This window comes from Bufo gargarizans, chromosome 2 (assembly GCF_014858855.1).
Source record: "Bufo gargarizans isolate SCDJY-AF-19 chromosome 2, ASM1485885v1, whole genome shotgun sequence".
In the NCBI taxonomy this organism is placed as follows: Eukaryota; Metazoa; Chordata; class Amphibia; order Anura; family Bufonidae; genus Bufo; species Bufo gargarizans.
In genome coordinates this window covers 602,819,593-602,833,897 of record NC_058081.1, presented here as the reverse complement: position 1 = coordinate 602,833,897, position 14,305 = coordinate 602,819,593, and the positions used below count along the sequence as shown (strand labels likewise).

Here is a 14,305-nt window from a genome sequence, read left to right as displayed (position 1 = left end):
GTCATGTGAAATATGTGATAATAGACATGCCTTTTCCTTTGCAGGCTGTGATTGGGGAACCCCCCCCCATTGTTGGTAAACATGTGTCTCCATATAAAAGTGTTGATACATGTTGAAGAAACACTGCTAGGAGACCCCATTGTAGACAATGTGGCGGGGCTAGAGTGTGTACCACACGTACCAGAAGTGGATATGCAGTCTCCACAATGTTTGTTGGTTACTAAGGAAGTGTCCCAGGTAGGGATTAGCTCATCGGTGCCCCTAGAAGCCAGAGTTAATAATGACACGAGCGGTGTAGGTGACGTACTGTATGTACTGTTACTGATAGCAACTCAGAGAGTAAGGCTACCATGTCAAAGTCCTGCAAAACAAAGGTGGTTACTAGTAGCGACCAGACAGTTATATCTGACGAGATAAGAAATAAGTCGGGTGATGTCAGCTTAGTGTTTGAGGCCCATGTCCAGGCAGTTGTAGATGACCTGACACGACAGTACAGCTGCAAACAGCAGGAAGATCTCTCTCTCTCCTCACACTCCCTAGAAACGTTAGGGAAGGGATGAGCTGTCTTCAAAAAGCAACTGAAGAAGGCTTCAGAAAGGGCAAAGGAGGAGAGCCAGAAAGAGAATGGTGATATTCCTACATCTGCTGCAGCAGAGTCGAGCGAGGAGCAACTGGAACTGGAGGCCCAAAAGGGGGGCACTTCCCACAAGCTTGTGCAAAAAGCTGAAAAGAAACTGTTGAAAAACATGGAGTTGATGGTTCGGCGCCTGGAGAAAAAGGGTGTGACATACGAAAAGTTGGAGAAAATCAAGACCAAACTTCAGCAAGAATTGGATGATCTAATGGTGGACCTGGACCACCAGAAGCAAATTATGTCTAACTTAACGAAGAAATAGAAGAAGTTTGACTGGCTCATTGCTGAAGAGAAATGCATCTCGGCTCGATATGCTTGGGAAAAGGAGATCAAGGTCCTCTCCTTGGCTAGAGCCCTTGATGAAGCGCTTGAGGAGCATGCTGAATTTGAGAGGCTGAATAAGCAACTCAGAGCCGAGATAGATGATCTTGTGAGCTCAAAGGATGACGTCGGAAAGAACGTCTGAGAAGGCTCTCAAAGAGACTGGAGACTCAGAGAAGACAAAGGCTGAAGAATTTAAGGCTAATGTGTTGGTTGACATGAAGTCCCCAGGTGCTGCAGAGACACAGAGACCAAAGTTAAGACAAAGGGAGCGTCAGCCGAAGTGGAAAAAGTCACTAACAAAGCAGAGGTCTCTGAAACTGCCACCATAGCTGGGGTAACTACTGCTGGAAAGAAAGAAGAAGTGACCCAGATGCACGTAAAAGAAGCGAGCAAGGGGAGGCATGCTCTGCTGAAGAAGCGCTGCAAAGCAAAGGAGACGGGACAGGACCATGACTGGGAACAGTTCAGTCAAGAGCTGCAGCAGTCCAAGAAAGGACATGAGGCGCATGTGCGGGAGCCAGAGGATCAAAAAAAAGAGAGAGATCAAAGAGTGCGAGAGCACATCATTATTACCATCGAAAGAGTAGGAAAAGAGTACCAGGCCATGAGATGGGCACATGAGGCCTTTAGGCAGTTTAGATTGGGCAAGATGTTAGTTTTGGAGATAAACCAAGCTCTGCTAGCGTGGGTCTGGCAGAACAAAGGGAAGGTACGTGTCACCGAGGTTCCTGGCCTCGGTGAAATAAGAACCGGTAATTTTCTGTGTCAGCAGCAGCTAGTGCTCGCTGACACTGTGTTACTTAGTGTGGCTGTAAAGCCAATCTGGGATGGTTCTCACGGGCTTGAACAAAGGGGGGGGGGGGTATGTGAGACAGTGACAGGTCTCACACAGGTTAGGGGCAAGGAAGAGGTGGATAGTGCAGTCCACACCCCTATTCCACCACAGGTGAGACCAGCTGGAAGTACTCAGGTTGGCATAAGGCACCTCCCAGGGTGTCAGCAAGGGGGGAGTGTGTTACCTGTGGACAGAGGCCTGGAGGCTCTGTCAGTGTGGTCCAAGCCAGGAGGGCTGAGAGACCACGATTACCCAAGAGACACTGGACTGGAGACAGTGGGCGTACTGTGCTCTGTACAGCCAGGAGGCTGTGGGACATTGGCTCAGAAAGCCGCATGTGTTCACAGGGTGTGAACAGGGACTTAGGTGAGTCAGGAATCTGTTTGTTTAGTTAGAGCCTAGCCGGGCAAGTGTTTATTATTTTGTATTATTGTTTATGTTTATGCAGATGTGCCGCAATAAAGCACCGTGTTTGGATCTTAAACTTGGTGTCCTGAAGATATCTGTGAGAATGACCCCTGAAAGAGAGCAGATCCCCTACAATGTATTTATATAGTGTGTGTGTGTGTGTATATACACTACTAACATAAAGTTAGGGATATTTGGCCTGTGAGTGAAATTTCTGGATGAACCTAAAATGCACTCTAACCTTTACAGGTAAACTTAATGTGACCTTCTCTAAACTTTTGAATGCACATTTCCAACTGTTTAATGTTTCAGCATTTTTTGCACAACTTACTGTTCTCTAACAAGCAGCTTAAAGAGGACCTTTCATTACGATAAAAAATCTAAACTAAGTATACAGAAATGGAGAGCACACAGGGATCTCCCTGCACTTACTATCATCCCTGGGCGCCGTTCCATTCTCCTGGTATAGGCTTTGGTATCTTCAGATTTTCGGCTCAACCGGGAGGAGCCTGCTCTTGTTCTCATGGGCGTCTTCTTCTCCCAGGCTGTAGCGCTGGCCATTCGCAGCGCTCAGCTCATAGCCTGAGAGTTTTTTTTCTCTCAGGCTATGAGCTGAGTGCTGCGATTGGCCAGCACTCCAGCCTGGGAGAAGGAGACACACAGGAGAACAAGAGCAGGCTCCTCCCGATGGAGCCGAAAATCTGAAGATACCAGAGCTTATACCAGGAGAACGGAGTGGCGCCCAGGGATAATAGTAAGTGCAGGGAGATCCCTGGTTGCCGCTCTCCATGTCAGCATACTTAGTTTAGATTTTTTTTATTGTAATGAAAGGTCATCTTTAATGGCAAAATTCATAACAGGTGTTTGATTCATGAATCGCCCAATAAATTTTCTGATTCAATTAGAATTGGTATTTAAACAGTCCTCCTCATGCTGACCAAGACGACACTTAACAATTCATCAACAGTTTCAAGTAGGATGTTCTCAGAAGGAAGTGGCCACTGAGCTAACAGTGTCACAGAGCGTCATCAGCAGGTTGCAACAGAGATACAGACTGGAAGAGTCACAGAAAGGCATATAAGTGGATGTCCTTTGGCCACATACCACACTGATGACCGCTTCATTGTGAACATTGCCCTGTGTCAGGGCCGGCATTAGGGGGGGGGGCAAACTGGGAAATTGCCCTGGGACCCCATCACCAAAGGGGCCCCCTTCAGGTGGTCTTAATCCTATATTTACAGAAAACAATGCTATGAGGCTGTATATGTGTGTATATATATGTGAGTGTCTATATATATAAATTGATGTCAGTATATAAGTGAAAAATATATATACGTGTGTGTGTGTGTGTGTGTGTGTGTGTGTGTGTGTATATATACAGTAAAGACCAAAGTTTGGACACACCTTCTCATTCAAAGAGTTTTCTTTATTTTCATGACTATGAAAATTGTAGATTCACACTGAAGGCATCAAAACTATGAATTAACACATGTGGAATTATATACATAACAAAAAAGTATGAAACAACTGAAAATATTTCATATTCTAGGTTCTTCAAAGTAGCCACCTTTTGCTTTGATTACTGCTTTGAACACTCTTGGCATTCTCTTGATGAGCTTCAAGAGGTAGTCACCTGAAATGGTCTTCCAACAGTCTTGAAGGAGTTCCCAGAGATGCTTAGCACTTGTTGGCCCTTTTGCCTTCACTCTGCGGTCCAGCTCACCCCTCTGTGGTCCATCTCGATTGGGTTCAGGACCAGTGACTGTGGAGGCCAGGTCATCTGGCGCAGCACCCCATCACTCTCCTTCATGGTCAAATAGCCCTTACACAGCCTGGAGGTGTGTTTGGGGTCATTGTCCTGTTAAAAAATAAATGATGGTCCAACTAAAACACAAACCGGATGGAATTGCATGCAGCTGCAAGATGCTGTGGTAGCCATGCTGGTTCAGTATGCCTTCAATTTTGAATAAATCCCCAACAGTGTCACCCGCAAAGCACTCCCACACCATCACACCTCCTCCTCCATGCTTCACAGTAGGAACCAGGCATGTAGAGTCCATCCGTTCACCTTTTCTGCGTCGCACAGAAAGACACAGTGGTTGGAACCAAAGATCTCAAATTTGGACTCATCAGACCAAAGCACAGATTTCCACTGGACTAATGTCCATTCCTTGTGTTCTTTAGCCCAAACAAGTCTCTTCTGCTTGTTGCCTGTCCTTAGAAGTGGTTTCCTAGCAGATATTCTACCATGAAGACCTGATTCACACAGTCTCCTCTTAACAGTTGTTCTAGAGATGTGTCTGCTGCTAGAACTCTGTGTGGCATTGACCTAGTCTCTAGCTGCTGTTAACCTGCGATTTCTGAGGCTGGTGACTCGGATGAACTTATCTTCCGCAGCAGGGGTGACTCTTGGTCTTCCTTTCCTGGGGCGGTCCGCATGTGAGCCAGTTTCTTTGTAGCGCTTGATGGTTTTTGTGACTGCACTTGGGGACACTTTCAAAGTTTTCCCAATTTTTCAGACTTACTGACCTTCATTTCTTAAAGTAATGATGGCCACTCGTTTTTCTTTACTTAGCTGCTTTTTTCTTGCCATAATACAAATTCTAACAGTCTATTCAGTAGGACTATCAGCTGTGTATCCACCTGACTTCTCCACAACGCAACTGATGGTCCCAACCCCATTTATAAGGCAAGAAATCCCACTTATTAAACCTGACAGGGCACACCTGTGAAGTGAAAACCATTTCAGGCGACTACCTCTTGAAGCTCATCAAGAGAATGGCAAGAGTGAGCAAAGCAGTAATCAAAGCAAAAGGTGGCTACTTTGAAGAACCTAGAATATGACATATTTTCAGTTGTTTCACACTTATTTGTTATGTATATAATTCCACATGTGTTAATTCATAGTTTTGATGCCTTCAGTGTGAATCTACAATTTTCATAGTCATGAAAATAAAGAAAACTCTTTGAATGAGAAGGTGTGTCCAAACTTTTGGTCTGTACTGTGTATATATATATATATATATATATATATATAGTGGTGACTTACTCTAGTAGACAGGATTAGCGGACGCAGTATAGAGGCAAAAACAAGTTCTTTGGATCAAATAGTTCATTGTTTTATTCACACTTTAGGCAAGTGACAAAACAAGCAGTCATATTCAAACAAAAAGTCACCTTGCGGTGTTGGTGGTAATTTACACCATGCAGCAATTCTGCCTCAAAGAGTCCTTGATCATAGCAGCACCAATGCCAAACAGGTAGCAAGCCTTCATCCAGACACAAGGCTCCCAGATCCCAATACAGAGACATGGCTTCTGAGTCCAGCTGCCTATTTAAGGACAGCCAGGTGCTGCCAAAACCCGGACCGCCATTTAAAATCCAGTCCGGTTTTTTACCTCACCTGGCTGTAAATCAGCCCAGCAGCAAATGCTGGGAGGAAAATACCTTGTCTGCCAGACCAAACCTCTCACTGTGTCACATACCCCCCCCCCCTTTGTTGAACCCTGAGGGGGTGAACACACGCCAGATAGTGTACTCAGGAAAGGGCATCCCCGTTTCCCTGTAACCGGCCTACCCTGTGTTCCACCGAAAACTTAAAGTTTTGTAGGGAGAGAAACCATCGGGTGACCCGGGCATTTCTGTCCATGGCCTGGCTCATCCACTTGAGAGGGGAGTGGTCAGTCACCAGGCGGAATATTCTCCCCAATAAATAATAGCGATTCTAGTGCCCATTTGATAGCCAGGCACTCTCTTTCCACTATACTATACCGGGTCTCGGCTGGGGTGAGCTTACGGCTGAGGAAGACAACGGGATGCTCCTCCAAGGTTGACTTCCTGAGACAGTACAGCACCGAGGCCTACTTCAGAGGCATCGGTCTGTACTATAAACTCCCTTTTGAAGTTGGGTGTCACCAAAACTGGGGACCCGCACAGGGTCGACTTCAAAGCGGAGAAAGCCTCTTCCGGCCGATCATCCCAGCAAACCATTATTGACTTTCAAGAGTCCTGCAAAGTGGGGAACAAACCTCCCCAGGAATTACTTTATTTGCCTAATGGTGACAGGTCAGGGCCAATTCCGTATCACCTCTATTTTGTTCACTTGGGGTTTGATGACTCCGCGCCCAATGACATACCCTAGGTACTTAGTCTCTTCTAACCCTATCACACATTTTTGGGGGTTAGCGGTTAGGCCAGCTTTCCAAAGGGAGTCCACTACAGCCTGCACTTTGGGTAGCTGACTTTCCCAGTAGGTACTGTGGATGACAATATCGTCCAGGTAAGTCAAAACGTACCGACGATGTGGACAAAGCACAATGTCCATTAGTCGCTAAAAAGTGGCAGGAGCGCCATGCAGACCAAAGGGTAAGACCTTATATTGATACAGCCCCTCCGGTGTGATGAAGGCAGTTTTTTCTTTGGCAGCCTCCGTTAAGGGCACCTGCCAGTACCCTTTCGTGAGGTCCAAAACAGAAAAATACTGGGCTTGTCCTAACCTCTCGATGAGCTCATCCACCTGGGGCATGGGATACGCATTGAATTTGAAAACCTTGCTAAGTTTTCAAAAGTCGCAACGTCCTGTCCGGCTTGGGTATCAATACTATAGGACTGGCCCACTCACTTTTTGACTCCTCAATGACGTCTAGCTGTACCATTAGCTGCACCTCCTCCGATATAGATTGTTGCCGAGCCTCGGGTACCCGGTATGGATTTAATCTGACTTTTGCCTGAGGCTCAGTGACAATGTCATGCTGGATTATTGAAGTGCGTCCAGAGAGGTCCGAGAACACATCCGTGTTCTGACTAACGAACTCCCTGGCCTTTTGAGTCTGTTTAGAGGAGAGGCTGTCAGCAATTTTTACTGTGGCAGGCGGTTCTCTTGCATCAGACAGAGGGGCTGGTACCTCTTCTCCTAGAAAACCCGGCCGCGGGCTGCCTTCTGTACAGGTTTCCCTACAGTTTGAGTAAATTAACATGGTAAACCTGCTCCGCCCTGGCTGGTGTACCTTGTAGTTTACATCTCCAATGTTCTCGAGTACATCGTAGGGCCCCTACCACCTAGCCAGGAACTTACTGTCCACGGTCGGCACCAGAACCAAAACACGATCACCCGCGTTAAAGATCTGAACCTGAGCCTGCCGATTATAGACCAGACTATGGGCCCGCTTTAGCTGCCTCCATATGCTCCCTAACAAGAGGCAACACTGTCTCTATCCGATCTTGCATATGGGTAACCTATTCAATGACACTTTTATGTTGAGTGGGTTGTTGTTCCCACGCCTCTTTGGCCACGTCCAAGAGACCACGAGGGAGTCTGTCCTATAGCAGTTCGAAGGGCGAGAACCCAGTAGAGGCCTGGGGTACCTCTCACACTGCGAACATGAGATAGGGCAGAAGGAGGTCCCAGTCCTTCCCATCTTTAGACACTACCTTTTTCAACATATTTTTTAATGTTTAGTTACACCGTTCTACCAGACCGTCCGTTTATGGATGGTTAATGGACGCCCTTAGTTGTTTTATGTGCAGCAACTTACAGAGTTCCCTCATCATCTTTACATAATAGGGGTCCCTTGGTCGGTCAGAACCTCTTTAGGTAGCCCTACTCTGGGAAACATCTCCATTAACTCCTTAGTTATGAGTTTGGCCGAGGTATGTCGCAGTGGCACCGCCTCCAGGTACCGAGTCGAGTAGTCTAGAATGACTAAGATGTGTTGATGCCCTCTAGTGGACTTCGCTACTGGGCCTATGAGGTTCATAGCTATTTGGTCAAACGGTACTTCGATAATCGGGAGAAGTACTAGGGGACTACGGAAATGTGGCTGGTGGCTAGTTATTTGGCAGGTTGAGCAAGACTTAAAAAACTCTTCCACTTCTTTGAATGTGCTGGGCCAGTAAAACCGCCATAGAATACGATTTTGAGTTTTTGCAGCCCCAGGTGACCCCTGAGAACGTGTTGGTGGGCTAGATCTAACACAAGCTTGTGATAAGTCTTGGGGACCATCCACTGTTCTTCAATAGGCTCACCCCATAGTCGGTTTACCCGATACAACATATCCTGATGAATCACAAAACAGGGAAACACTGACTCTGCCCCAGGTTGTTGTGGTTCACCATCTACTATTAACACATTTTCCCAGGCGCGGGATAGGGTTGGGTCCCGACATTGGACGGTACCAAAATTATTCCCGGAGACATAGAGGTCCTCCACGTCTCCCACCATCACACTTAGCGGGGTTGTCTTCCCCTTCTTCCAATGAAGTGGCAGTCACCCCTACCGCTGGCCCTTCAGTCTCAGTTTTCCCAGGGTTCTGGTCTCCCCCCTGAGCTGGGCCATTCTGCTTCTGCTATGGTTACCCCTGTCTCATGGGTATCAGTCACTCTCATTGCAGGCCACAGTGCCGGGTAGTCTCTCTCTCTATTATAAGTTCATAATGTAGATTTGTGGCGACAGCCACCTCGTGGGTCCATCTACCGGCCACCGTGGTTAGAGACACAAGCGCGGTGGGGAAGTCTTTTAAGTCTCCGTGGATGCACATCACCCCGACTTCCCGGACAGTATACTCAGTGGACCGCACCAGGGTAGCCCTTACTAGGGTCACCAGACTCCCTGAGTCCAGAAGAGCACAAGTGATCTAGAGATTCTGGGGTACCTGTTGCACACAGCCTCCTGGCATATAGTGACTGACGGTAGCCATAGTTAGTGTCCATGGGCTCAACCCGATGTGGACAGTCAGCCCTTACATGGCCAGGCTCCTGACACCACCAGCAGACTATCAGAGCCAGGTCCGCCGTGGGTACATCCGGGGTATGCCGACCGACCCTCCTGACAGAACCCTCCTTTAGATTCCTGGTAGCTTCATAGCGTTCCACCAGGTCCACCATCTCAAGGGCATTGCCAAGAGACACCTGACCGATCCAGTGCTGGAGAGGGCATGGCAAAGCCCTCCAGAACATATCGGCTAATAGTCTATCCAGCATAGCCGGGGGATTCAGCACATCAAGCTGTAGCCACTTTTGCAAGAGGTGGAGTAAGTCATAATACTGGGTCCTCGCAGGCTCAGCCAGCTTAAACCCCCACTGTTGTACCCGCTGGGCCCGGACCAACACATTCACCCCCAGTCTTGCCAAAATCTAACCCTTTACTTTTTGGTAGTCGGCCGCTTGATCGTCCGGCAAGTCGAAATACACCCGCTGGGAATCGGATGCCAGGAATGGAGCGACTACCTCAGCCCACTGGTCACGGGGTAGCTTTTCCCTGATGGCCACTTTCTCATACATCGCCAGGTAGGTTTCAATGTCGCCTGTGGGGGTCATCTTAGGAATCGCGGCACTGACTGCTTTCCGGGCATCGTGGGTGCTCGGAGTTGCTCCTGCTGTCTGTAAAGCCATAACGTGTTGTAGCAGCAACTGGTTGGTCTACTGCTGCTGCTTATTAGCCTTGTGTTGCTGCAGGTTTGTCTCTCGCTGCTGCAGATTAGCTTCCATGAGGGCCTTAACAACAGCCTCCATTTTGTCGTGGGGCACTGGTTGTAATACAGCTGGTTTAATGTACGACATACAACCATGCCTGAAAAATGCAGAAACAAAAAATATTGGCGTTCATGCCAGCCTCACTGCTGAAGCCCGCATCCTCCACCAATTGTGGGGACTCACTCTGGTAGACAGGATTAGCGGATAGAGGCAACAAGTTCTTTGGATCAAACAGTTCAGTGTTTTATTCACACTTTAGGCAAGTGACAAAACAAGCAGTCATATTCAAACTAAAAGTAATCTTGCAGTGTTGGTGGTAATTCACACCATGCAGCAAATCTGCCTCAAAAAGTCCTTGATCATAGCAGCACCAACCTGTTTTCACGCCAAACAGATGGCAACCCTTCATCCAGACACAAGGCTCCCAGATTCCAACATAGAGACATGGCTTCTGAGCCCAGCTGCCTATTTAAGGACACCAGGTGCTGCCAAAACCCAGACCGGCATTTGAAATCCGGTCCGGTTTTTTACCTCACCTAGCTGTAAATCAGCCCAGCAGCACATGCTGGGAGGGAAATACCTGTTTTCCCAGACCTAACCTTTCACTGTGTCACAATATATATATATATATTTATACATATATATATATACCTGTTCATAGCACTACAGACGCTGAGCTATTTTCTTACCTCCGTCGTCCCTTGAAGGACTCAATAAGCAAGGTCCCATCACAGTTCCTGAGACTTTGTGATGATGACTAGAGATGAGCTAAGTTTTGAAAAATTCGATTTGGCTGCTTCGTCACTGATTACGTCACTGCACAAGACCAGCGTGATCACATGGTGATGTCATGACGCTCACCACAGGTCCTTTGGCGTTTTTCTTCAATCAAACGGAAGCGGATGGCCTCTTTGCGATCAAGTGGATGAGGTGAGTATCTTTTTTTTTTTTCCAGCCAACAGTTTAGGAAAAATTGATTCGTTGTCACAAAGTGCGAGGATATTCGGCTTCATGACAAATCATGACATTTTTCCAGAAATTCAGATTGAAGTCCACTTCGGATACTTCGATTCGCTCAACACTAATGATAACCTTTCATGGACACAGTCCCTCCTCAGTACAACCAGCTCAGATATCAGTGGGTACCTGTGCTAGTGATAAGTGATGCTCTCCAGAGAATAGGCTGCATATGTCCAGTCCATACAGAGTAATCCCTAAAAATTGTAATTACATTTTCAAATCTACACTATGGGCTCTTTTACATGAGTGGATGCCGTGCGGGTAATCCACTGGGTGAAAGAGTGCCAAGCCCAGCTCTGGACAGCAGAGACGCGGAGCATTAACATGATTGATAATGCTCCGTGCCTCTCTGAAGATCTTTTTACAACATAATCACGGTGACAACTTTATCTCAATGTGATTTTGTAGTAAAAAGATCACAGAGAGGCACGGAGCATTATGAATCATGTTAATTCTCCGTGTCTCTGTTGTCCGGAGCGGGGCGTGGCACTCTTTACAATCAAAATATTTTCTCTTGATAAAACAGGACGGACGTATTTTCATCCTCTGGATTTGGGCACAGTTGAAAACTGTAAGCAAGAAGACCTGCCCATCTGACTCCGCTGTGTGTGAATATGTAAATCATTATGAAAAATATGTATAGTACACATATAGAAGGGACTACCAAGAGCTAGGCCCTCCTCTCCTTAGCAGGATTGCCAACTGTCCAGAAATTTCTGGACAGTCCATAAAAATAGGTGACTTTTTTCCTGTCTGAGAAAAAATAATAGATGCATTTGAGATTTTTGAGGCTAGTGGTAACTTACTAGATTATTTTGGTGGTAATTATCATCATTTTACACCTCACAGTAAATGCATGTAATAAGTTCTTATTAGTATATTGAGGTATACACATGTATAATCTTTATCATTCATTTATGGTTTTCCAAATTGTCCGTAAAAAATGTTGGCCGTAGGTAATTTTGAGAAAAGCTGTCCAAAAAAAAAAGAGACATTTTGGTTGGCAACCCTGCTCCTTAGCCTGAATATGAGGTACATATGTACTTGGATAGAACATTTTCATTGAGTCATGCCAATTATTGCACAGAAAAGTCAATGCCCAGAGTCTATGGAGTAGAATTACCTGACAAAATAGTCTACAGACAATAAAACCTCATCCGAGCAACTCATCAACAACCATGTGCTGTTGCACTGTATGTGCTAAAAATATAGCCATTGCCAGTCCAGACAAGGGCAGCTATATCATAGAGGCAGCCCATGTAGACCCCATGGATTGGAGGGGCTGCTGACCAGGTGGCCTGCTAGCCATTTTTGAATGGATGATGTCAACCTGCACAGCATACAAGGTAAGGGGGGACCAGCCAGAAGGTAGGGGAAAAGGAAAAGTCAGCCTTGAACTAAAAATATAACCCACATAATGTTCTACTGTGGTGACCCATTGCATCATATACACGGGTTCACTCACTCTGTCCTGAATGTTTCCATTTTTAGAGACGGACACCAGGGACTTCATATTCCAAGCTTAATGTCACAGTATCCACCAACAAGCCATATCTTGTGTGTGACTGTCATAGACCTGGAAGAATTATAATCACAGGTGCTCACTTACATTGCTACATGTCTTGTCTGGGGAGCTTATGATGAAGGGGAACCGTACAATCTTCATTGAATTCTTCCTTCTTGGCTTTGGGGATCTCCATGGTCTTAAGATCCCTCTGTTCATGTTGTGTTTGCTGGTTTATGTTCTGTGTTTTATTGGGAACCTCATGATTCTAATTCTGGTGTCATCCAGTTACCTCCTACAATCACCTATGTACTTCTTCTTATGCCACCTGTCTCTCTGTGACATGGTCCTCACCACTGACATTGTGCCCAGTCTTCTCCACATCATCTTGAGAAATGGAAGAGTCATGTCATTTCCTGAATGCATCACCCAGTACCAATTCTTTGGAGCTTCCACGGGCACTGAATGTCTCATTCTGACGGTCATGTCTTATGATCGATACTTGGCAATCTGTCACCCCCTGTCTTATATACCAATCATGGGCGCAAAGCTGAAGCACCACCTGGTAGTTAGCTCTTGGAGTCTGATCTTTGCCATCACAACGATCATTGCAGTTCTGATGTCTACACAGCACTTCTGTGGGGAGAACATGATTGACCATTTCTTCTGTGACTTTGTACCAATCGTCGAGCTTTCCTGCTCCAACACTCGACCGTTACAAACCATTAACCTCATCCTGACGGCCCCGGTGACCCTGTTACCCTTTATGGTCATCATTGTCAGCTATGTCTGTATATCAGTTGTTATCGTGAAGATCCCTACAGTGAAAGGGCGGCAGAAAGCATTTTCTACTTGCAGCTCTCATCTCATGGTCGTCTCTTTATACTATACATCTCTTATTGCTATATATTTGGTGCCGACCTCTGGACGTTCAGTGATCGCCTTAAAGGTTCTTTCATTATTGTACACACTTGTCATTCCATTCCTTAACCCCTTAATATACACATTACGAAACCAAGAGATTAAATCAACAGTCATTAAATTGGTTTGTTCAAAAAGGTAAATGTAGAAAAATTACATTTGTAGAAATAGTAATAATAAAAAGTAAATGTCTGATGTCCAGTCCTATAGAAATGAAAGGGCCTCTGTCAGCAGATTTGTACCTATGAAACTGGCTGACCTGTTGTATGTGTGCTTGGCAGTTGAAGGCATCTGTGTTGGTCCCATGTTCATACGTATGTGCCCGCATTGCTGAGAAATCTTTTTTACATTTAAAAAAAAAATTGTTTTATTGTATGAAAATGAGCCTCTAGGAGCAATGGTGGCGTTGTCATTACACCTAGAGGATCTGCTCTCTGCAACTGCCATGCCCTATACACTTTCATTGACAGGTCCTGTCAATTAAAGTGGAGAGGATGTTGCAAAGAGAGACGAGTCTCTAGGGGAAACTGCAACGCCCCCGTTGCTCCGAGAGGCTCATTTGCATATATTAAAACTTCATTTTTCTCAGCAATGCGGGCACATATAAACATGGGACCAACACAGATGCCTTCAGCTGCCAATCGAACATGTAACAGGTCAGCAAGTTTCATGGATACAAAGCTGCTGACAGATGCCTTTAAGCTTAGGCTACTTTCACAGTAGCGTTTTTGCCTGATTCGGCAAGGATCAGCAAAACACTTTCGTTACTGATAATACAACCATCTGCATTCGTTATGAACGTATCCGGTTGTATTATCTTTAACATAGCAAGGAAGAATCCGTCATGAACACCATTGAAAGTCAATGGGGGACAGATCCGTTTTCTATTGTCAGAGAAAACAGATCAGTCCCCATTGACTTTCATTGTGGGTCCATGCTGCATCCATTTTGCTCCGCATCCCATGAAAGAAAACTGCAGCTTGCTGCGATTTGCTCTCCTGTATGGGAACGCAACCAAATGGAACGGAATGCATTTTGGAGCATTCCGTTCTGTTCAGTTATGTTTTGCCCCTATTGACAATGAATGGGGACAAAACGGAAGCATTTTTCTCCGGTATTGAGTCCCTATGATGGATCTCAATACCGGAAAATATAAACGCAAGTGTGAAAGTAGCCTTAATCATTTTTT

The 14,305-nt window shown here is 45.9% G+C and overlaps 1 protein-coding gene across 1 annotated transcript; it reads left to right on the top strand.

Annotated features, from left to right (window-relative positions):
* The first annotated feature begins 12,331 nt into the window (after positions 1–12,331).
* Positions 12,332–13,258, top strand: LOC122926191 (olfactory receptor 11A1-like). The gene has a single exon (XM_044277571.1). It carries the CDS (start codon positions 12,332–12,334, stop codon positions 13,256–13,258), a length of 927 nt encoding a protein of 308 aa, XP_044133506.1.
* The last annotated feature ends 1,047 nt before the right edge of the window (positions 13,259–14,305 follow it).

Excerpts from the sequence above, each read along its gene's own strand:
- LOC122926191 (XM_044277571.1), top strand. The coding sequence starts at position 12,332 with ATGAAGGGGAACCGTACAATCTTCATTGAATTCTTCCTTCTTGGCTTT.